This window comes from Orcinus orca, chromosome 7, assembly GCF_937001465.1.
Source record: "Orcinus orca chromosome 7, mOrcOrc1.1, whole genome shotgun sequence".
Taxonomy (NCBI): domain Eukaryota; kingdom Metazoa; phylum Chordata; class Mammalia; order Artiodactyla; family Delphinidae; genus Orcinus; species Orcinus orca.
The window spans coordinates 31,259,143-31,283,388 of NC_064565.1; the positions used below are offsets into that span (position 1 = coordinate 31,259,143).

The 24,246-nt window shown below is 32.7% G+C and overlaps 1 protein-coding gene across 1 annotated transcript in view; it reads right to left on the reverse strand.

Annotated features, from left to right (window-relative positions):
* Positions 1-2,573: 2,573 nt before the first annotated feature.
* Positions 2,574-24,246, reverse strand: part of LRP1B (LDL receptor related protein 1B) — a 1,810,989-nt gene continuing 1,789,316 nt past the window's right edge. Inside the window, exons 87-91 of the mRNA XM_049711954.1 lie at positions 17,369-17,445; positions 9,311-9,401; positions 7,980-8,124; positions 5,893-5,991; positions 2,574-4,446 (exon numbers count right to left, since the gene is read on the reverse strand). Coding sequence (XP_049567911.1) covers positions 4,306-4,446; positions 5,893-5,991; positions 7,980-8,124; positions 9,311-9,401; positions 17,369-17,445 — 553 coding nt within the window. The 3' untranslated portion in view covers positions 2,574-4,305. The remainder of the gene's footprint in view (positions 4,447-5,892; positions 5,992-7,979; positions 8,125-9,310; positions 9,402-17,368; positions 17,446-24,246) is intronic.

Here is a 24,246-nt window from a genome sequence, read left to right on the forward strand (position 1 = left end):
AAACTGTTTTTCAGAATAAATTGCAGCCACTTAAGTGTAATATCTACAAGAGAAAAGTTAAACCAGAGAAGTCATTTCATTTATTTTTCTTTTTTTTAGACTAGATACATGCACCTCATGGCATGAAGTATATGTCCCTGGGCCTTTTGATATTAGATAACATCAAAAACTAAATGTTTTTCTGAATAAAACTGGTTCTGAATATTTTTAATTAACTTTATCTTTGCTGGACAAGTTAATTTTCTGGATATACTGAGTTAGCAATAGATTTGGTAGTAGAGTTGAAAAATAAACCATTTTTTTGCTCTTTCTATTGTTGTTTTTCTCATATTCAAAACACATGGAAAAATAATTTTTGTGCTATGTTACCCAGTAGTCATCTTCAAAAGAAGTGCTTGAGTCCCTCTTTTTCTTACAAGTTACAATTCAAGGGAACCTATTTGAACAATGACTTTAATCTACATTAAATTTAAATAAATCTTTTAATATTGAGAGAGCCATTGTTAAACAAACTGACAATAACTGGAATGGGGCATAAGGTGAAGAAAGTGGTTAGCTATATTTTGCTCAACTCTGCAGAATTTTAATTATCGTATATTTTAATCTTTTAAGTAAAACTACATGAAAAAGTTGAATTCGTAAATAGTAGTAGTATTCATAGACAGGAATAAGATTTTGTATCTGTTGGAAGATATGGAGATGGGAGAGGATAAAGAAAAGTTAACAATTTTTTTTTTTATATTTCCTTCATCACATGTATCAATTTTCCCTGTTAGGGATTTGGAAATTGTGGGCATTTTACATATTATAGTTCATTTATAATAGCCATAAAATACATTGAGTGTTGAACTTCTTCGAGTCATCATAAAAATGGAAAGAAACATTCCTAGATGAAAACTGCAAGCTTAAATCTCAACCTTGAGATACAACAAAATAAGCATATAATCAACCACTAAACAAAATAATACATAATCATTAATGATATCAAAAAGGCCACAAAACATTTGCATAAATGAAAATAGCCCAATTTATGCAAAACGGTACATTTCTAAATGAAAATTTTCCCTTAGTAATGACTTTTTTAAACTACATAGGCACTTTACTAATACCAAGTTTCTATAACTTATGCATCATCAACATTAAAGAATTAAAATAAAAACTTAGGACTGCCATGATTTTGGTGATGAGGAGCCTTTTTTTTTTTTTTTTTTGACTCAGCTGATCCAGCTGAAAGTCATTTAATAGCGGGAAACAGAACACAGCCCTAGATCAGCAGTTCTTAGCAAGAGCAATATTGTTCCCCAGAAGGCATGTGGCAATGTCTGTAGGTATTCTGGTTGTTGCAACTTTGGGTGGTGCTAGTAGCGACTAATGGATAGGGGGCAGAGATCCTGCTAAGTGTCTTACTCTAAAGAGGACAACAAAGAATTACCTGGCTCAAATGTGAAAAGGCTGAAAATCTCTGCTTTGGATGGAAAGACATGTGGGTAAGAAGAAGAGTTTACCAGGAAGCATTCATTTTTTAGACAATGTGTCCCATCAAAACTTGAAGGAATATTTCAGGAAGTATTTTGGAAAGGCATTTATAAAGAATGGTCACTGTGGAGAATTATACACCTGACTTTCTAGCATTTATATGAGTTTTTGCAAAAGAAAATTGAAATAGAAACAGCTAGAGCCATAAAGGTTGATGAGTTGACAAAAAATATCTTTGTTCTCTAAACACTGAATGCAAAGTAACTGCAACTAGAAATACTATGGATTCTGATGTGGACTTGAATGAACCAGCATAGAATGGTGAAACATACTGTGAAATAAGGACCATGAGAATGTAGGTCCTTAGGATGAGCTGCATCCTGAGCTCTCTTGACTATAGTTTTCAGTGTACTAGAGAGAAAACAGGTCATTGATGCCAGACCCTGAGTGTTAGTTGTATATCATATATGTTTTGGCAGATACTTACACTAATGTTAGTTGCATTGAGGTCATTCCAATCTGTGGGTTCTTCTCTTTCAAATGATAATGTCAGCTACGGTCATAAAGCTCTGATATACAAAAACTCTTTCAGATAATACAACTCAATGATAGCTCCAGTCAATCAGACCCTCCTACATTTGCATCTCTAGTCCAATACTCCAAGTAGGTATACTAATAACTATTCCATTTACAAAATAATGTCTACACAGCATCTAATGGATTCTGAGTTTTCCTTAAAGTACATTTTTTTGAGAATGGGAAAGAGCAGGAAGAACTTTGGCTTATTTCAACACAATTGTCATACTACTGTGTATATAACCTATCTTTCTTTCTATTGCAACATGGCGTCCAAGATGAGCAATGTATGGCAGGGAAAAGGAAAAAGTTAAGAGATGTGTTTCTACTTCAAGAAGAGGGAAAATGCCTTCTTATTGTGATTTGAAAAATGATGCAATGAAATCAGTCCTAACCCAAGGAGTATGTCCTAAGGATACAACAAAAATTATGTCTCATGTTTACTAAAATAACTTCCTAAGAATGTTAAACTCCATAAAGAAAATAATTTTCTTTTCAAAAACTATCCAACAAGAACTTAAATATGTAGAATTTCATTTAAATAAGCCAGTCAACAATTTTTTATAAAGTATTTAACACTTCATTGTAGAAACATAGGCAAAATGACTATTATAACCAAAATGAAAAATACTGTTCAATTTAAAAAATGTACTTAAACAAGAACCTGGAAAAGTTTATGATATGCATAACATTGTTTCAAGCAAAATTGCACTAGTATTACATAAATCAATCGTTTATAAAGGCCTCAATATGGCAAAGTTTAGAAATAGGTAGTATGCATGCACATAGTACAACAAAAAGTCTCTTTATAAAACAGCTGTGTTTTTTTTTTAATGCTTGTACAAAGGGATAAAGAGCAACCACAAACATATTTCATCTGTTAATACATTATGACAGCTAAAAGTCAGTCATGTCTATCAGAGGAACAAAAAGCCCTCCATACCTTGTGAATAAATCTTTTGTGCCTTTAAAGATATTTGTATAAAAATGCTATACTTTTTTATACAACTTAAATAAATCGTATGTGTGTTTCAATTGAAATTTGAAAACAGACAAGTAAATGGGGTCCATGTGTTTTGTATAACCAGAAGAAATCAGAGTACCAGAGTAACTGGTCAGCATGTATATATACTCTCCACCTTTGATTATGGGCAGATAATTGTTTTTCCATAACTTGGAAAGTCCCTTAAGAATATATTTTGGATAGGGCAAATAATAGATTAGTCGTATTGTATATTGAAAATATTTACTGATTACTCTATACCATAATGGCTGCCTTGCCTCTTCCTTTTGATCTCGCGAAGAGAATGCATTCACATAATTGAAACTGTGTTATCAATTTGTGTGCTTATATAGTATTCTTTAGTGTTCTGTGTGTTAAGGGGTTGGGTTAATTTTCCACAAAATGCACGTGGCTGGGAAGAAATTCCTAAGACATGAGTGCCCAATGCCCTGTTGTGCTCTAGGCTGGCTATTTATCTCAGGACTGAGGGAAAACAAAATGTCTTCTCCCATAGCAAGTGTGTTCTTTCCACTTTGATTATAATTTTGCTATGTTCTACTACCTAAATATAACTATTGTTTATAGGGTGTATACTTTTAGTATATCACAAGAGAGTCCACTAAATTTTGGAAAATGTAGTCATATGTATTCATGCAAATTATTAATTTTATAAATTTTTAAAGGTTTTTTGTCAAAATTCTCACTTGGCAACCTAAGACTAATTTCAAAGCTGGTTATGCTGAACTTGTGAGGGCTATATGTTTTCAGCAGTCTGAATCAGTCTTAATGGGCACAAAGAAGAGAGTTGACCATTCAATCATTTTTCCATCAATTTAAACAGAAAATTAAATGATATTGTATTACAGCTTTCAGACCGTATAATGAAAAAGTGCAGAGATTATATTTGTTGATTAAGTAGAACCAAAAAAGTTCATATAAAATAGATTGCTCATATTCACACTACAAAGGAATATGTTGTTTTTAATTTTAACAAATTCAAAGGTGTCTTATCAGCAGCATTGGTGTAAATTGTACTGTAGTGCAGTTCTTTTTCATAAAAATACCATACAAATGGTCAATCAGTAGTCATCAGCAAAAAATAAAACCCAGAAAACTCAGAAAACAATTGACCAGAAAAAAGATAAAGGAAGAGGTAATGCTGATCCCAAAACAAGTATAATACTGTTGGAACATACAAAAGTAATCCTTACATTTTATACATTTATACAGTATATAAAAGGTATCACGCATTATGCCACTGTCTCTCTTATCCCAATTTCTATTTTCTTTGGAAGCAGTTCTTTCCTTTCATCAACACTTCCTAAGGAGTTTCGACAGTTTTGCCCATCCATATACAATTTCGCATATATCGGATTGGAGTAATTTGTTGGCTGAAGGAGAAAAATAAATATAATTTTATTACCTGTTTTGACCACATGAATTTGTTATTTTCTATGATGTCTATCTTTTACTGTTAACAACATTTATATGCATTTCATTTAACTTACTAAATAGTAATTATATAAATGTAATTTAAATTCTGTTTACAGGCTTTCGTCGACTTTAGCATTGCTTTAGATAAAAACATAATTGTATGTCTTTCAGTTAACTTGTGAACCTAAGGGGAGCTTTGACATAATATTGAAAGCCTGAAGAAATCTTCATGAAAGCTATATTCACTGCGACTTTATTTAAAAGTACAGAACATTAAACCAAACTGTCTTATTTCCAGTCCATGTTTTCTCCCCTTAATGCTATTGCAGTGGCAGGAAAGATGTGCTGCCATCTTTTTGCTTGGTCATCTAACTGCTTGGTGCTTATAATTTTTCAATATGAAATAAAAATAAAAGAAAAATGAAAGTAAACTACATTAGTTGTGTAAACTTTAAAAAATAAAGACAGTATTTTTGCTTCAAACAATCTCTATGTACTTACTATTGGAAATATTTTTGGATTCTTCTAAAGAATTGTGAAGGACACATTCATTCTAAGTTTCATAGATACTTGCATCACTTTGAGGTAGAATTGAGACATGCAGAAATGATCTCTTTCATTTGAAAAACATATACAATGTTTATTATTTTAATAGTTGCAACTTAACCTGAGGTTGTTACCTAGTTGGATTTTTAAAATTTTGTCTTTCCAAAATAGAATGTTAAATCTTAGTCATAACAAAGAAATATTATATTTTTTGAGCCACGCAAATGAGACAAACATGATAAAAAAATGAGAATGAAAAACAGTTGATGGGAGAGAGGTACAAGGGTGAGATCAATCCTAGGAATCTTGATACCTGTCTTTAATCCCTCTTCTTTCCAATATGAACCATGTAACTTTAGGCAAAGCACCTTTCTCTAGAAGCTAGTTACTTAAAAAGTTTTCAAGAATGGTTTCATACACCATTTCTAACTTCTCCATACAATGCCATATTTTGTATTATATTTTTATTTAAAAGGATATCAAATTTGTATATACTAAACAAAGCGTCTTAATAGAAAATAAACCAAGCCAAACATAAATTTAAACTATTCAGCTTAAATTTCTGGCTAGAGATTTCTGTTCTAACAATAGCAAATGCTCATGTTTACTGCTAAGGAGCTTTAACATTTTCAAATTTAGAAGAAGAGATATTCCTACTGAATAACTTGCCGAAAATAACATTTCATATATAATCTTGCATACGCAGGACACTTAAGCCCCCAATTTTAATGCTGTTTTGAAATCTTTTGTTAATTAAAAAATCATTAAAGATAAGCCCCTATCTAAGTCTAGTAATCATCTTTGATTGTGAGGAGTTCTGTGATGGAATGGGTATGGAATAATGAATTTTCTCTCACCCCAGCGGTTAGTGGTCCTTTCAAATCAGAGTTTAGGTAGCTGGGCAGCGCTGTGTGTGGAAGCTTGAAAGCACTGGTCCCTCCCCCTATATACCTGGGCTGTGTGTAAACAGAGAATTTTAGTTTCTGATCTAATATCATGGAACTGTTTTCATTGATATAAACTCATGTTAAGTCATAAAAATAACATAAGATATGTTCTTCAGCCCTGGGCATCAACATTGTGTTCATGGTAGTTTCAATAATTTATGAAATAACTATTAATATTAGATCTGTGATTCACAGATCATGAATTCATGAATCATCATTCACATTCACATCATGAATATATCAAACCATCGTAACAAGTGAATACTCTATGAAAAACACTTCATCATGAAGGTTGCTTTGGTGTGGCTACCTGCTTTTTAAAATCGTCTATACCTATAAATGTATTTTCTGCAGTTACTTCTTAGGCAACAATTCATATTTACATTTCAAACATCAGGACTCAGCTAGAATCAGCCATCTAAGTCACATTTAGTGTAATTTTGGTCAATCAGAAAATAAGTAAATATATATTTACTGAATGTTATTTGCTAAATACATTAAAAATATATTTGAGGGGCACTGAAGCATAGCTTTATCTTCTTAGAGTAAATATTTAAAAAATTAAATGGAATATTAAAAAGCTAGCCCCTTTAAGTATCCAAAATAGGCTTAGCTCTATCACTAGAAATAAAATGATGGGGAAAATGAGAACTCTCCCGCTCATAAAAAGTGTATAAGGTATATCCTCATCAGTTCATATTATATTTACAGACACTGTATTTTATTCCTAAGAAAAATTCATAGAATATGAGAAGTCTATTATTTAAGATGTCTTTCTCCTTTATAAATTATCAAACAACATGCACAGTATGTTTAGTTTTTCAATTTCGAGTACAAAACACTGAAACTTAGGTTACCAGGGTTTATTTCACAAACAACTTTAAGTGTAGGAGTTAGTAACTGAATTAATAATTTAGAGTAACTAAAAAATTATTTCTAATGAGGAAAAAAGTATACAATATCTTCTGATAGGGTAAAAACTTATCTATGCAATAATGATTGATTTCTTTTCATAGAAATGAATACTTCTTCAGTTTCAGACTACCAATTTTAGGCTTAGAAAGTCTGGCCGTGGATTCAGAACTAGATTGAATATATGGGGACCTATTCAGTTTCTTTGGGAACAGCTGTTGCTATGAGTGCAAAGCCATGTGATCGTTGCGATTATTTAATATAATGGTGCATTTTGGACAAAATACCTTTAATATATCAGAATATAAATAACCATTTAATGAATGAATAAGCTAAGAAAAATCATACCATACTAGCAAATTGATGCTCTTAATTCATTAATTCAATTGATGCTCTTAAAATATTCTATAATTATCATGCAAAATACTCCGATTATACAGTGAAGGGAATCTTTGCAAGTTTATCTAGATAGTTGTATCATTTATCTATTTCTTATGAAAGCTTCCAAACTGAGCATTCAGTAATATGAACTAATAGAAACTAAAAAAAGACTGTGGATTTTTAGGCTATATATATCAATGGTATGTCTCAAATCAATAAGAAGGATATTATAGTAGGTAGAAAAATATTGTTTAAAAGCGATTTGATCACAAACAAATCCAAGCACACAGCTTAGTGGACTCTTCAATAAAACATTATTGGAAATAAAGTACTTATTTTGGCAATGAAATACTGTACTCTTTTTGTTATTAAAAATAAATCAGTAATTTTACACTAGGCTGTATATTTAGATGTGCCAGCACCTCAACACATTTGAATAAGATATTATTTTAAATAAGCTATGTTTATAAACTAAGCGAATAAATAAATATTATTTTCCAAAACATGTTACATTAACTTTGTGCTTCAGGTGAATGCAGTCCACAATTTTATTTTTTCTTTAGAAGAGCCTATAAAATTCAATGCATCCTAAAGTTCTTTAATCTAACTTCAGATAAAAGAAATAATGATGAAATTCAGAACCATTTTATGGAGAAATGACTCAAGAATGTTAGTGCTCACAGTGCATCATCTTAAAACTTTACCTTTGCTGGATCCACCATAAAGCCAGGATCTAAAAGACCTCCATCGCTGTGATCATGATCCACCTCATACATGTTGTAAGATGGATTGCCGATTTCTACATTTATTCCTCCATTGATAATAGGTTGTCTTCTTATAGTTTTCGTCCTAGAATAAGTGAACATTGTGTGAGTTATCTAAATATCACAATGTGGTGCATGAAACTGTCGTATTTGTAGATTTAATGACATTTTAATATAACTGATGGAACATTCTTAAATAAAATACACTGAAAATAAATGACATTTATTGATTCACAGATGAACAAAAACTCTGAATGTAATACATTATTTTCCCAAATTATTTAGATTTAACAATAAAAAATGCACTTGGAACATATTCCTTGTAAATAGCTAATACCACATTAGTTGAAACTGAATATTCACTAATCAATTGCCCTTTAAAATTCTACTTTCTCCCTTTCGTTCCTGAAAAACGTCTATAAAAAAATAGTGATAAACTTTCAATCCTCAAGTCATGTGGCTAAAATCCTCTTTTACATAATTCAAAAACGGACTCGTGAGGTTTCCCTGGTGGCGCAGTGGTTGAGAGTCCGCCTGCCAATGCAGGGGAAACGGGTTCGTGCCCCGGTCCGGGAAGATCCCACATGCCGCGGAGCGGCTGGGCCCGTGAGCCATGGCCGCTGAGCCTGCGCATCCGGAGCCTGTGCTCCGCAACGGGAGAGGCCACAACAGTGAGAGGCCCGTGTACCGCAAAAAACAAACAAACAAACAAAACCAAACCAAAACAAAAAAAAAACGGACTCACAAACTCTAGCTTCCAGATAATAACCCCACAGACAACTCACTCCTTATAGATCTTTTACCTGCATATTCAAATAAGTTGAAATAATGATACTTCCAGTAATATATAAAATCAACAAATATGTAATCTGTGAATAAAATGCACAGTTTGTGACATACAATACATAGTCATTATCATTTTATTGACATTACTAATCTTACACATTAATATTATAAAATGCTCTTTAGAGACGCTTGCTATTTCAAGGAAAAACTACCACAAATGTAAAATTCTATTGAATGTTTAATAACTCCCTTGTTATTTTTGTTGGAATATGCAAATGCAGCCATTCCATCAATATAACATAAGGGAAAGGTTGTCTAAATTATAATCACTTAAAATGAAGTGGAGGGATAAAATGGTTCAAAAAACATAGAATTCAGCAGTTGGAATATGTAAATCATACTTTAAGAAATTTTCTTAAAAAAAATCAGTTTCTGTAACTATTTGTGTAATTTATTTACTGTTGGTCTAGAACCTTGCATCTTACCTTCGTTTTCTTTTACAAAGCACTAAACCAATTACCAAGGTGGTTATCAAAGTCACCAAGAGGACGAGAGGCACAATGATGGCTATGCTTCCTGAAAAAGAAATGAATGAATAGATGAACACATAAATAAAATGAAGACAAGATTGATATAACTGAACACTTTATTACACCAAATCATTTGACAATTGACATAATAAAAATAAAGCTTAGGCCAAATGTCTATATTCCTAGTTCATAACTACATTACTGGAAAATCACTTTCTTATTAAATACTTGATCTGCTGGAAATGTTTCTTCAGATATCTTTCCTTTATATGTTACCATTAAATACATTGAGGTTAGAAATACTGACTTCTTTGTCAATCTGACTCTGATTCTCACCAGACACATTTATTTGCAATGACATAAGTAAAGAAACTGTGACTGAACACACATTTCCACAATTTCCCTGGCCATATTTCCACCCTTAGTTTTTTTCCTTCAGCTATAAATACTCCCTGGCCATGAGTACATGTGGCAAGTTAGATGGCAGTCTGGTAAAACAAAAGGGGTAACAGTTTTGGATTTGGATGGACATAGGCCTAAATATCAGTTTCACCACCTACCTGAAGTGAGACCTTGGAAAAGTTATTTAAAATTTGAGGCTCATGCTCTTTACCTGTTAAAATAGAGACATGAAGACCTACCACATAGGGCTCTTAGCTTGATTCAACAAAATAGGGGGACAAAGTGGATTCTCTTTCTCAAATTCCAGTTCCAGAATATTTTCAGCAAACCACATTTAAGTGTTTGGCTTATGTTGTAAATGTCCACTTTCCCTCTTTATAAGAATGATCTAGGTTGTATCACTCATCTTCAAAATGGAATAACAGATCTATGGAATAGATTTTCAAAAGTGGTCATAGAAAGTGGATCTTAGTTTTTATGCAGCTGAGCATAGGGGAGAAGTAAAACTGAGGAGAAACTCTGCCCTGCTCTCCATTTCTAGGTTGGCAATAAGAGCAATCTTTTTTTTCTAAAGAAGAAGGAGACGATACCCTTTTACTGATGATGCGATCCACAGTAAGATACACCTAGGGTCATATGTCACTTATGCAGGAAGAAAACTGAATGCAAGCGTTGCCTAATAACAGGAGAGTATTAAGAAGCTCTATCAAGTACCTAAATCTCATGTTTCCAACAGACAAAGATCTAGTGCCTATAAAGACAAGTCTTTGTCTATTTGGAATAAGTATCTCATTGATTCTGTCAAGTCAGTTTAATCATTGGCTAAACTGAGAAACACAGCAACACCCAAACTAATTGAAATTTAATGTGAGGATCTTGAATGGTTCAGGAATGAAACGTTAATAGTTATTAAATATATGAATTTTCCTCTGCATATACAGGTACATGTAAAATACTGTGGTAGAAATTAATGGTAATATTAAGCATGATAAGCAGCTGCTTAGGGTATTTAAAATAGAAATATAGATCAGTTTTAACAGCTCTAGCCACAGATATCCGTGTGAGGTAGTACATATCGCAGATCATTTACCAAAATACCAAAAAGTCTTTATTAAGGAAATGTCATATATAAGATAATCTTTCAATTTGGAACTTCAAAAATAACTTGACTAAAATGACCAAATAACTCTCTTCCATGCAAGAAAAAATATGGCTTGCCTTCTTTAGTCAGTTTCTGAAATGTAAACCTCATTTTATTTTTTTCATGCTGTTACCAGCACTATATGATTTAGTGAGTTTGATATTACATTACCTCCTTGGTTTTGGGAAAGTGAACTTTATATGAATGTGTAATTTATTAATAATTAATGTAAGTGGAGAATCTGGCACCTTGGATAGTAATTAACATTTGTTCACAAATTTTAAATACCAGTGAACAGCTTGATTTCTTCATAAACTGACTTCAACTGATTGATCACAACTTTATAAATATCCTCACTTCATCATTTATATTTTTTTCTGCTAAAATTTGTGGTAAATATGTAGGTTTAAAATATATATCAATACTAGCTTTAAGGTATATAAAGTTACTTTCCCCTCAAAGCAATTACAAATTATTTAGAATATTAGATTTTATTTGTTCTACATAGTTTCTTTTATTCTTATTAGGTAGAAATGCTGTTAATTATGCATGCTAGAAAACAAAGAACTTTGTTCTTTTTCCCATGACAGATGGCAGTTCCAATCCCTCACATTACAGCCCTCTGTTTAAGAGCCTAGCATTCTTATAAGTTTATATAAGCCATCAAGGTAACTGCGATAATGCTCAGTATAGCCAATAAATAATAAAGGGTGGCAATTTGGCAAGTTTTTCTTTATTTTTTGTAAATTAGTTTATATTCATAGAAACAACTAGCAAATATATATATTATTAGAATATAGTATAGATATTTATCAAAATAAGTATTTTTTCCAAGCAGTATATACGGCAGTAAACATCATATTGTAACATATAACAATCAAGATCTATTGTAGGTGATATTTTTGATAGTATATTTTTGGTGGACTGTCCTAAACAGATTTAAAAAAAAAAAAGCACACTCTGAACTTGTTATTGGGTGGAGGGGAAATCTCAACAAACTTCTCACAGAAAATAGAGCCAGTCTTTCTTTGCCACGTTGTACTGTAGCCTCATTATATAATGCTTTTCCATTTGAAAGAAGAACTGTCTTATCAAATTGTTACGTTGAGGAGACCCCTTCAATGGGAGAGGCAGTACAGCATCACAGTTGATATAATAGATTCTGGAGGCAGGCTACCTCAAATTTGAACCTCAAAGGTCAAATCTCAGCTTACTAGCAACATGCACTTGGGCAAATTTATGTTCTTTGAGTTTACACATTTATAAAACGAGTGTTATCATTAATATATACCTCATAGTAATGTAAATAGAATTGTGTCTATTACACAGAAAGTGCTAATACATGTTTATTAACTAATTCAAAATACATATTGCCATATGACTCTGTGTATGCCTCTATGTATGCACTTTTCACCATATGTTGTAGAGATCAGTTTATTTGTAACTTGAGGGCATAAGCTATCTATCTTTGTTTTGCAGATAGCACAGTGCCTAGGATATCATAGGGACTATACATTCAGTTCTCATTTAGCAGATATATTTTAAGTGTTGCTATACTCCACACACTCAACATTTACTCTGCTTTGCACTGGGGATAGAAACGTCCCTCCTCTCATCTTGTCTGACGTATATTAGAAGATGACAAACACATGGGTTTATTTAGCACAGTGATAAGCACTACCCTAGTGAAAGTATGTATTGCTCTGAAAACATAGAGGAGTAGTATCCGGCTAGATCTGGGATTGAGGAGGACGACTGGTGTGCCTTTGAGACCTGAGGGATGAGTTCCATGAAAGAGAATGCAGGTTGAGAGGAGGAGGAGATATTGAATTAACCTAGGGAGAGAAATATGAAAACCTGGAGGAGAAAAGATCAAGGAACAGCAGTCTGAATGGAGAGTAGAGCAGAGGGTGGTAGAAGGAGATGTCGCTGTAGAGGAAAGCAAAGGGGATGTTAGGAAGGGCTGTGTAAGCTACATAAATGAGCCGGGAATTTATGCTATTAAAAAACAGGATGATGTTGAAGGAAATTTAGGAAGTCATATCTATGGACTATATTGTCTAACTTAACTTAAAAAAGAAGGAAGGTTAAGAGTGACACTTAAGTGTTGCTTGGATAACCAGGTAGATTTTGCAGCTATGTGTATAGACAGGAAGGCAAAACAAGGTGTATAAAAATGGCTGGTTGAGTGGGAGAAGGGGATGAGATCATTTGGGGAAACACGGAACTTCAGATTCCTGTAGTATAGAGATACAGATATAGACAGAGATGACATCAATATGGATACAGCAGTTGTGCAGTGGGATATGTGTCTCAGCCTCAGAAGAGAAACCAGGATTGAGGATAGAAATTTGGGAGTAATTAACGAAGAGTTGAAAACCGAGATCAAGGAATTATGGATTGCCAAGGAGAATATATGTAGTGGTATGTGGAAAATGAGATAACTAGAAGAGATAAAAAAGTATCTCACAAAGAAGACAGAGTTGTTTCAAGAGGTTGGAAGGGAAACCAGAAGAGTTTACTATCATGAAAGTTAAAGAATTTTTTATTTATCGAAGTTATAGTAGAAAAATATAAGCATAAATTATATCATTACAATTGACCTCTTTTGACTTGCTGCTATATATTCTGCTCTTAAGTTTATGTTTACATATATGTATAAATGTGTGTGTCTCTCTCTATATATATAGTGATTTGGATGATGTTTCTTAAGCATTTTGATAAACTGTTATTTTAAAAATCATAAAGAACATATCATGTTCCAAACTTAGCAAAGATTATCCTTCCAGTGATCTTTGAGAGGCTGCTTATCATCCTGGTCATGTATAATCATCCTCACTTTGTACCACTCTCACTCTTGTCCCCTTGGTGTCAGTACACTGATTTTCTTTCAATCCCTTGAACATGTTTAGCTCTTTCCTACTCTAGCGTTCTTGTATCTGCTGTTTCTTTTGTTTGAAATACACTTAGCGTCTCCTCCCCTTTTTAATCATTCAAGTCTGAGCTTAAGTATCACCATCTCAGAGAAATCACTCCTGACCTCAGTTCTCCCCTAACATTCTCTATTTCTGTGTCTTTTTTACTTCCTTCACAGATCCAATCAAGACTCATAATTATTTTCTACGTGTTTACTTATTTGCTTGCTTTCTTGTTTAACTATTTTTTTTTATCCCTCTGGCACCTCAGTTTCATGAGAAGAGGCACTGACTTTTTTTTTTTTTTTTTTTTGCTGTACGCGGGCCTCTCACTGTTGTGGCCTCTCCCGTTGTGAAGCACAGGCTCCGGATGTGCAGGCTCAGCGGCCATGGCTCACGGGCCCAGCTGCTCCGTGGCATGTGGGATCCTCCCGGACCAGGGCATGAACCCGTGTCCCCTGCAACGGCAGGCGGACTCTCAACCACTGTGCCACCAGGGAAGCCCTGACTATCTTCTTCACTGATTCATCCCTGGGATCTAGACATTACTTGACACTTAGTAGAGGCTCAATAAATACTTGCTTTTGGATAATTAGGACAGAGGCATTATTTTGTTGCATTTTTCTCTATATATTTGCAATTTATAGTTATATTTATAATTCCTTCGTATAACATAATTAATTTTTTTTCTGTTTTAAAACATGACGGTATAAAAGACATGAGGATAAAGTAGGAAAATAGAAGATATGAATAACCCCCTAACAGATATCACATTTCTGTTGTCACTACAGTAAAATACAGCATCATTACATTACTGCCCCACAAATGCTGAGTATATTTTTATCCTCCTTAAATTTAGCAGATATGAATAGCATAATCCAAACATTGAGCATCCACTCCCTTAAAACTTTAGGTAAATCTAAAACAGGAGTATAAAATAAATATGTAATCATCCTTAGTTTAAAACTCTTCCAAATAACTTCAGAAAAGTTTCTGCTTTTTCAAGTGGAAACTAAGCAGAAAGTTCTAGAATAATAGATCCACTTAATTCCACAGGCAGGCTGATCTTTAGATACTTTAAACCGCAAGGGGCAGAGAACATCAGTATGACTACTCAGAGATGATTAAGAAAGCCGCTCATCAATTAGAAAGGTAAATCTCGTGCCAGTTGATAGCAGTTAGGCTGAGAGAGGCAGTATATTCCTGATTGTGCCAAGGTCCAATGATTATGGAATGCTTCATTGTAAGTGCAAATGCAGATTTGAAAACACATTCCTAAAGTATCCATCTTTCTTATTGAACAGATTACTTTTGCCCAAGTTCGGGGAACATTTGACAACCATTCAAAACCACTGGAGTTTACCTGAGAAAATAAAAATAGCCCTCCTACCTTAGGAAGGATCAGTTTAACTACCTTTTCTCTCCTTTCAGAGTTACTGAGGCAAGTTTCTCTAAGCGCAGATGTCTGATAAGTACCTTTTAACAGAGTCATTATGTGGTCAACTTTGCTCAAATCTGAGATAATTTGACATTTGCATAGCTAATAGCCCTTTCAATGTGCATTGATACTTCCATTAAATGTAATGACTTTAAATCAGTGATGGAAGAAAGAGCATCAGAATCTTTGGAAAAAGGGTTACAACTACTTGCAACTCCTCCTTCCATGTGATAGTTCCTATTTTAGAACTGTTGCATGTAATTAGAGGCATTTTTCTTATAAGGGAGCTTGTTGCCAATGCAAATGGTTGGCAACATCACCTTTCAATAAATACATCTGGCACACCCCTCCTCAAAATCATCTTCCAAACACGAAATTTTCCCTTGTAGATGGACCTTATATATAAATTGAAAATTCAATTGACATTCTACTCTGTTTCCTTCTTTCAGAAAATTTTATCAATATTTAAAATTGTTTTGATTCTCTAAAAGACTAAGTTTTTAATTTATCTTAGATAATTGAGAAGTTATCATAAAAGAAAGCCTAAAGTACCATGACTTCATTAATTCTCAACTTATTACTTCAGTATGTTCTACAGGTTGGTAACTCAAATGCATTTTTTCATTACAAAAATGCTCTTAATGATGGTTGAGCCTTATAACTGGTTCACAAAATCATATAAATTAGTATTCCTCCAGAATTGTTAGTACTAATGTCAGTATGATCCTGGAAGAGAGAGAAGAGAGTATTTTTTTTCTTTTGCTCTTCTTCTGCAATATCAAGTTAGGCAAGGTATATTTTCCCATATCTCCTATATTTTATGAATCAATTCCTCAAATCCTAGTGCCCTATTCCTACAACTATGTGTCCATAGTTTTGCTACAGTATTCTCCCTTCCCTTCCTAAAGACAACACACAAATTCTAAGGTAACACCATATGCTCCATGACCAGAATCACGTATCTCACTTTTCCAAATGCAAAGACTCATTTCTAAGGTTATTTATTCTATACCTATTTGCCATTTTTCAAAGATGGTCATCCTTACTAGCCCAAGTTAATCTCTAAATGGTGGAACTTTAGACAATGTCACTTGAAGGATTTCAAGCAATGATAAATTATTTGGGGACAGGCACAACAAACAAGTAGATCAGCAAACACTGGGAGCCTATGTCTAAGGTACAAAAATCATATACTTTTGATTCTGATAATGTCTTTCCTTTTTCACAAATTCCATAGTATATTTTTTGTTTGTTTTCATGTATGCTCTCTCACCAGCAGTGAAAGACTAGAGAAAAATTGCTAAGTAAGCATTCATAAATCAGAGGTATTACTTTTTCTCTTCAAGAATATATTTACCCACTTGATAGTTATTCCAGATTTCTCAAAAATTTTCCACTCATTAGCGATAGTATGTGTGAATTGGGAAAATTTATGTAAGACTTTTGTTGTGAAAATCTTTATAATTTATAAAATTATTTAAAATTGTTGGAACACACACACATAGACACAAAATATTGATGTAGATAAAATTTCATATCAGGGACCTGTCCTAAGACTACAGCTACACACACAAAAAAGCTTGTAAAATGTTGCTACATTTTAACATACTTCAAAACCAGTACTTTAAAGATAAGGAAGCAATGAATCAACTATGCTCCTTATTAAAAATTGCTTGTTAACATACTTCATCACTTTGAGACTAATCAAGTTTGTTTTTCCACAACACACTGAATGCACTTCAAGAAAAATACTCTAATTAAAACATGAAATTACTTTTCTTCCCCAAGCATTCTCACATCCATTGTGATATTTGCAGACTTTGCAGCTGATGCACATTTCCGAAGAAAAGCTTAAGCTAGGTTTACAGATGTGTGTTCTGAAAACTGCCAAAGTTTGAGATGAACCCTCACAGCCTAAAAGCGCACATAACGCTGGATCCTGTCACCAGGTGAGAGCTCGGTGCTTCTTCTTTCAAAAAACATATGGACTGCAGATCTTTTGCAAAATTCCATTAAGGAGATTTTCCAAGACTCAATTCCCACAATAATGGTATAAAAAGAAAACAATGCTTTCTATACTATGTGGAACACCCAAGATATTAATCTGAGAAACTTACTTGTGCTAATATGATCAGATTTGCTGCTCTTTGGGGCCGGCCTCTCACACTGTGTGCCTGACCAGTTGGTGGAACATCTAGAAAGATAAAAACAAACATAAAAATCAGTGAGTAACAAAACCCACAAGTCTGCTAATGTAGTAACTTTAACCAAATGAAATGAAGGAAGAGCCTGCTATCACAGATTCATGAATTTTAGATAGAGATTTCTGCTAATTTCCTGCATATTGTCAGTATGCTGAGGGTAACTTCAATTGGACTTCACTTGTTAAACTACTTTTTAAAATTTAAAGTCATTTTTCTTTATTCTATGTTAAACTTAAAATTGGCATATTTTATAACAAAACTGAAATTTTAATTAAGAATTGAGATTAATTTGAGACATACTGAAAATTATGCCACTATAAAAATTGAGTTTGCCTGTCAAGCAAATCCTTCTTTACTAAGTTTCTGTGATTTACTTTTTCTGGTTCTAAATTCAGAGTGGAACTAACAACCAAACAGCAAATGGTCATATGTCTCATAGTTCAAACTGCACAATTTTTACTCTTTTAATCAGAGACAGGGAAATATAGTGCTTTCCCATTTAAGATCATGCTTCTATTCCCATGAAATCAAGACAATATGCCCAAGTTTTCATTCAGAGAAGTTGTCTTTCCCATATAGGAACCATGACATTATGATGGGAAGTCTTGCAGAGGATTAAAATAATAGATTTGATTAAAATCCTTCATTTAAACATAAATCACAACCATATAATTAGCTGATTGTATCAAAATAAATGCTGGAATGGTTTTAGCTATGTTTGAACAATGTCTGCTGGCTAACACAAGATGCCTCCATGCATCTGTCAGAGGAAATCCATAGAGAAACAATTTAATTGGCTTCAGTTCTTATTTAAAATGACTGTCAAATACCACCACATCACAAGTAGTTGTACACAGTAAAAGAACCGCTTCCAGAACTATTCCAAGTAGATATCTTTGGGCATGATGGCCAAACTAAATAACTGCCATGGGTGGGTCTCTTCCAATTCTGTCATAGCCAATTCAAGTAGCTGAAGCTGTTTGGGAACTAGGCTTCTATGATGCCATGTGAATTATTTGTGGTATTTGTGAAGACAGTATCGGGTGTCCTAACACAGGGCAAAATCTCATAAAATCATCATATTGACAAACTCAAGTTACAAAAAGAAAACTTTGTTTCATAAAAGCATACATTAACTTCAGAATAATGGACAGCAATGTTACTATTCAAGAATATAGTTATTTGATTAATAATGATATTATAAAACTATGAGTATGGATCATGATTTCAATGAAAATTAATATCATTATATTATTATTAAGTCATCACTCATGCATTATCCTGATTTTTTATTTAGATCCTTTATAAAAAGCTCACATATATATTTTCTATATATCACATTTATTATATACCATACTACAAGTAAATCATTAAAATAGGTAAATAAATTTTAAGGCCAGGTCTATGACGCTGTCTGTATTACTGAAGTGAGGTAATGAAATAAGCATATTTCAAATAATTATAATAAAGTGAACAACCAATAAAATCATTGATTTAAAAAAATCTGTTTTCTCCCTTAGTTGTGGTTTTGCAGTTGAATGTTCTAGAAGATTGTTCCAGTTCTTCAGTTCCTAATTCTTGACACAGTCCAAAGATAATTCAAAATAAGATGTTTAGGCAAATTTTGCAAACATCATTAGAATGAATCCTAATCATTGCAAAAGTCTTTTTGTTCTTTGTAGCTTTACATTTGTCAAATCTTTCTAATTGACCACTGAGGATATTTTACATGCTCCAGTGAAAAAAATAATACTGATTGCTTGGTAATTTTATTATATAACCGATGTGTACAAAGCTATTTTAAAATTAAAATATCAAAATTTGCTCTTTACATTACCTCCTTTGAAAAAACAACAGTAACAACAGCAACCTAAATCAGGTTCATGTTAAGCAAGAGAAATAATCTGAGATATATTTTGTTGTGTTAATAGAGATAAGAACCTCTGGGGCTCATCATAACACTGAGATGCTTAGAAGTCAGAAAATGGAATTGCTCAGGAATTGGAGGAATAAATGCTAATTGATAAGATGTTCTGATATGAGCATCATGTGTTTTAAGTATTTTAGGAAGTTATTAAAAATATGCCTTTAGAACTCCAGAAGGGCAGAGAGAGATTTTTAAACAAAGAAGATCAGGATACTGTGATTTTTATTCCAAACTCTGAAATTATTTAAGTAGGACAGGTGGTATTTATTAACAGTATTGAGTAATTTTCTGTTTTATCCATAGCTTGGAACCCAGTACTTATATTAGATAAAATATATCACTTGCTAGTGGTCGTGATGCTCCTCTCTTTTGCATTGTGGAAGCACACTTAACTTCTTAGCTTTCAGGGAATATTTTGTTTATTACATACTGGAAATAACTCTTAAAGACTGTGCTGGAGAAATAATTTTAACAGTTCTGCATCTTAATCAACTGATGATCACCTTGCAATTTTCCCTATACTCCTTATAAAATAATGCTTTATGGCCAAATATAAACTATGTTCCACTTGTCTACATTTGTTCCAGTTTTTAAAAAAAATAATCTCTTTTGAGATATTAAATCAAATAGAAGTCATTATTCTTGTTGCCTACCTTACAAAACTACAACTTAAGGCATTTGCTGCTCCACAAGTACTTCCTCCAATAGTTGATTTAAGACCAAGTATTTTTACTGTCTTTATAGAAATTCATAAATCTTCATTCTCTGAGTAGACTACAGTGATCAAAGCCATTAATGGCAGATCATTTAAGAATTGAAATGTGTGTGAATCATCAAAATTTCCAGCCAAATTCCCCACTGAATTATTTGCATAATCATGCTGATTATAATAATTTCTGGCATCTGTGTCTTTGTCATTGTTCCTCAAGAAAAATCCGTAGTCCATGCCCTAGTCATCTTTAATCTGTACTGTTGCAATCTACTGCTCCCTGCTATTCATCCCTGGACAATTATCTTTGAGTTAGTCCTGCATGGTCCTCCCAAGAAATCTTATTTTTTTTCTTACCATCACAAACATCTGTATATCCTTCCTTTTAAATTTATTCTACAGTTATTTCCCCCACTGTGCTTTACCCTAGGACAATGAAAATCAGCTTCTTTTTCTTATGTGTTTGATCACTGTACCACTCTGAATTATTTAACTTTTTAAACACTTTTATGAATTTTGGATTCATGAAAGTATTGTTGGATCATGGATAGATATGTAGATAGAAAGATAGATAGATTCTTATTTATTCAAACAATTGTTTATCCTTCTCTTTTCACATTATCGTACGAAGATATTTGCTTCAAAAGCAGTCTTTTTGATTTCTCCCCTTCTCTCCAAGGCCAGTGACATTGAAAAGAAAGATTGTTTATCGTTATATTGTTTTCCTAATCTTATTCTTCCCTTTATGTTCTAGGTTAGACTAATGATTATCAAACTGAAAAATGTGTTAAAGTTGAAATTCTGGAGGCCCATATACCAGAGATTTTCATTAAGCAGCCTGGAGCTGTGGCCAGAAATCTGCATTTTAACAAAGTGAGCCTGATGCAAATACTTCACAAATCACACTTCAAGAGATATTTGAGATAAATTATTATGTTCCCACAGATTTTGTTCTTATACCAAATATTGTTCAATCATTTAAAAAAAATTTAGGATAGGAATAATAGTATGCATGTCCAGCAAGACTGTTCAAAAGGTTAAATGACATTGGTAGAAGTTCTTAACATAGTATCTGAAAGTAACTGAGTGGATTTTTGTTTGCGGTAACTAATTCTCATCTGAATGTTACTATATGAAATGCTTGGATAGTTAACTTATTGTGTTCTTTAACAGTGTGTGCAATTATTGTATAGTTACAATATTCTATACTTCAATTGTAATTTTCTGTAACAGGGGGAGTACCTTTGTGTAAAGGCAATAGTGTAGCATATATTACTAGGAAGCACAGTAAATATTTTTGGACTATCACAATAAGTTTAGCATATATAAGGGAATAAATATATAATCTTTAAAAAGAAATAGTTTTTACAATACAAGCATAAATATAAGACATATAATTAAACTGTCCAAAACAATGAGAACTCTGAAGTAGCAGAGAGATTTTACAAAAGGAATTGAAATCAGATATAAAATACTGAAAGTGTATTAAAATCTTAGGTATTGTCTTTCACTGTAATAATGATCAACTTACGTGGACTACTCATGTCATTTTGTGGAAATGTCGTCTAGAGTCACTTGCTTTGGGAGGACTTCAAAATAAAATAATGAGATTAATATCTGCTTCCTCTTTTCATCAAATTTAAAGGTCATGGAACCCTTCTGACCAAAGTGGAATTCAAAGGTAAACCTTAAAGCAATTTGAAATTGAATTTCTCCTCTTACATGCTAGGCTGCCGTTATTAACTATGATGATGGAGACATTCAGAATGAAAAATCTTTTAATATACCCTTTTCTTTCTACACACAGGGGAAAAAAAATATGGCACAAGGGATTAAAGGAGCCTTAGAAAACTTGTGCAGAGTGCCATGCATGTTTCAGTGCTCCAAAAAGCTCATTCAATAAAAATATAAATATGACTATATTTTGTGCATCAGATTTATAAAACAGTATTTTCATACAGTGATGAAAATTCAAACATTAAAAGTCACTTGCAAATTTTTTTTCTGATTAATTCTGAAAATTTCACTCTTTTGGTGGAAGAACATGACTACATTTGCATGGCATTCTTAACTTTAAAGCTTTACACCCTATGTAGCTCCCAGCACTTTTTTGCCCCCCTCTTCTTGCAGACTGCTGTATTGCAAAATGCAAAAAGTTTTATTGCATTTGGAAAGGATATTTATATATTAATTCACCAGTTTGTTAACTTGACTTTGAAACATTTTTTCATCTATTATTGTTTCCCAATTTTCTGAGATAAAATTATTTCATATATACATAAAGATTTATAATTTTTTAACATGCTTCAAAAATTTTCTATCCTACCTTTGATATAATATTTTGCATAAAGTTCAATTAACATTTGCACAACTTTGTGCCAGGTCCTAGGATAAATGTTTTCATATGAAAAATATTCTTATTCAGCTTCTATAATAACCCATGAGTTGGAATTATTCATCTTATGAAATGGAGAAGTGTGTGTTCAAATGATTTTCCTGAAAAATCATAGCTAATAAGAGGTAGAAATAAAATGTGGAGTTATTATGATCCTTCTTATTCAACGCAGTAGTAGGAAAAATGCTTTTCCTTACTCCCTCATGCCCAAGAGAGTACAGTCACTTAAGAAGAAAGTAGAAATATTATCTGAACAAAGGAAAATCAGTGCATTTTCTGAGTAGTAAAATTGTTAAAATTACCACACCGGCTCAGACCTGTGGTCAGTAATGCCTGATATTCTGTCTCTGGCAGTGACAGTGAGGGACATGTTATAGAAGGGTGTTAATATCCTTCTTGATACCAACTTCACATTTTTGTGTGGATTCCAAAATACTGTAGATGTGTTTAAAACACCTTTAAAGATCCAAGATCCATCAATTATAAATTCATCTATATTATTACTCAGTACAATTTTGAACTTCCACAACAATTCACTCTATATATATTTCATTCATTTGGTAGATATATATATATATATGTGTGTATGTATATATACACACACACATATATATATATACACACACACAGTTTTGTACTACAATTTCTATTTATTTAGCACTATTCTCTATCAAAATTTGACTGTTATTTCTAACATAGAAATAGCTAGGTACCACCCTGCTTTGTTTTCTTCAAAAAGCTTAAGTTAGTATCTTAAATTTTTGTTTGTTGTAATAAGTATAAGTGGTTCAACTCTATAATTATATATTATAATGCCTAGTTTTAAAATACTACATTAAATCATTGTGTTGCCTAGTATTGATAAAATTAGTAAGACAAAGCTAATCTTACTTTAATATTAAGGACATTTGGTCAGAAAGAGTTTTTGATTTCTAAGAAGGGTTAATGTGATGAAGTAAAATAATAATGAGATGTTCAATAAACTCTGACCAACAATTATTTTAGGAAAAGTAAAAATTAATGAGAGGGCTTCTCTGGTGGTGCAGTGGTTGAGAGTCCACCTGCCGATGCAGGGGACACAGGTTCGTGCCCCGGTCCGGGAAGATCCCACAGGCCGCGGAGCGGCTGGGCCCGTGAGCCATGGCCACTGGGCCTGCACGTCCGGAGCCTGTGCTCCGCAACGGGAGAGGCCACAACAGTGAGAGGCCCGCGTACCGCAAAAAAAAAAAAAAAAAAAAAAATTAATGAGAAATTTCAGTTGAAGAAGTGACCATGAAAGAAATAAAATTAACAAAGTGCATTATTTAAAGTGATTATTTTAAGAAGGAGAAATATAAAAGATAAAATCTAGTTTGCCAAGAAGTTATCCATAAAAGGAAGTTTGTTAAGATTGGCTGGTTTAAGTTAGAAATGTTTAAACACAAAATTCTATGCAGACCACCTGAGCAGAAACGGCCACTAAAGTGTGAAATGATGACTCAATAAATATTAAAAAAAGAACAAAATCTCTACTAATGTAAAACTTTTATTATCTAGATGTTTTCCAGGAAATTTTATTAAAAGCAGATCTGAAAGGCATAAAGTGTTTTTTGCAGAGTAGATGATTTCTACTTAAATTAATATGTTACATGCATCAACTCAAAAGGAAAAGGAACAATCATAAAATTAGTATTAAGTAATATGGTTGATAAAATTGAAGACATAAATGTAGGGTATTACATTAGAAATGGTGGTTATAATTCTATAGCTGAAAGTGGGAA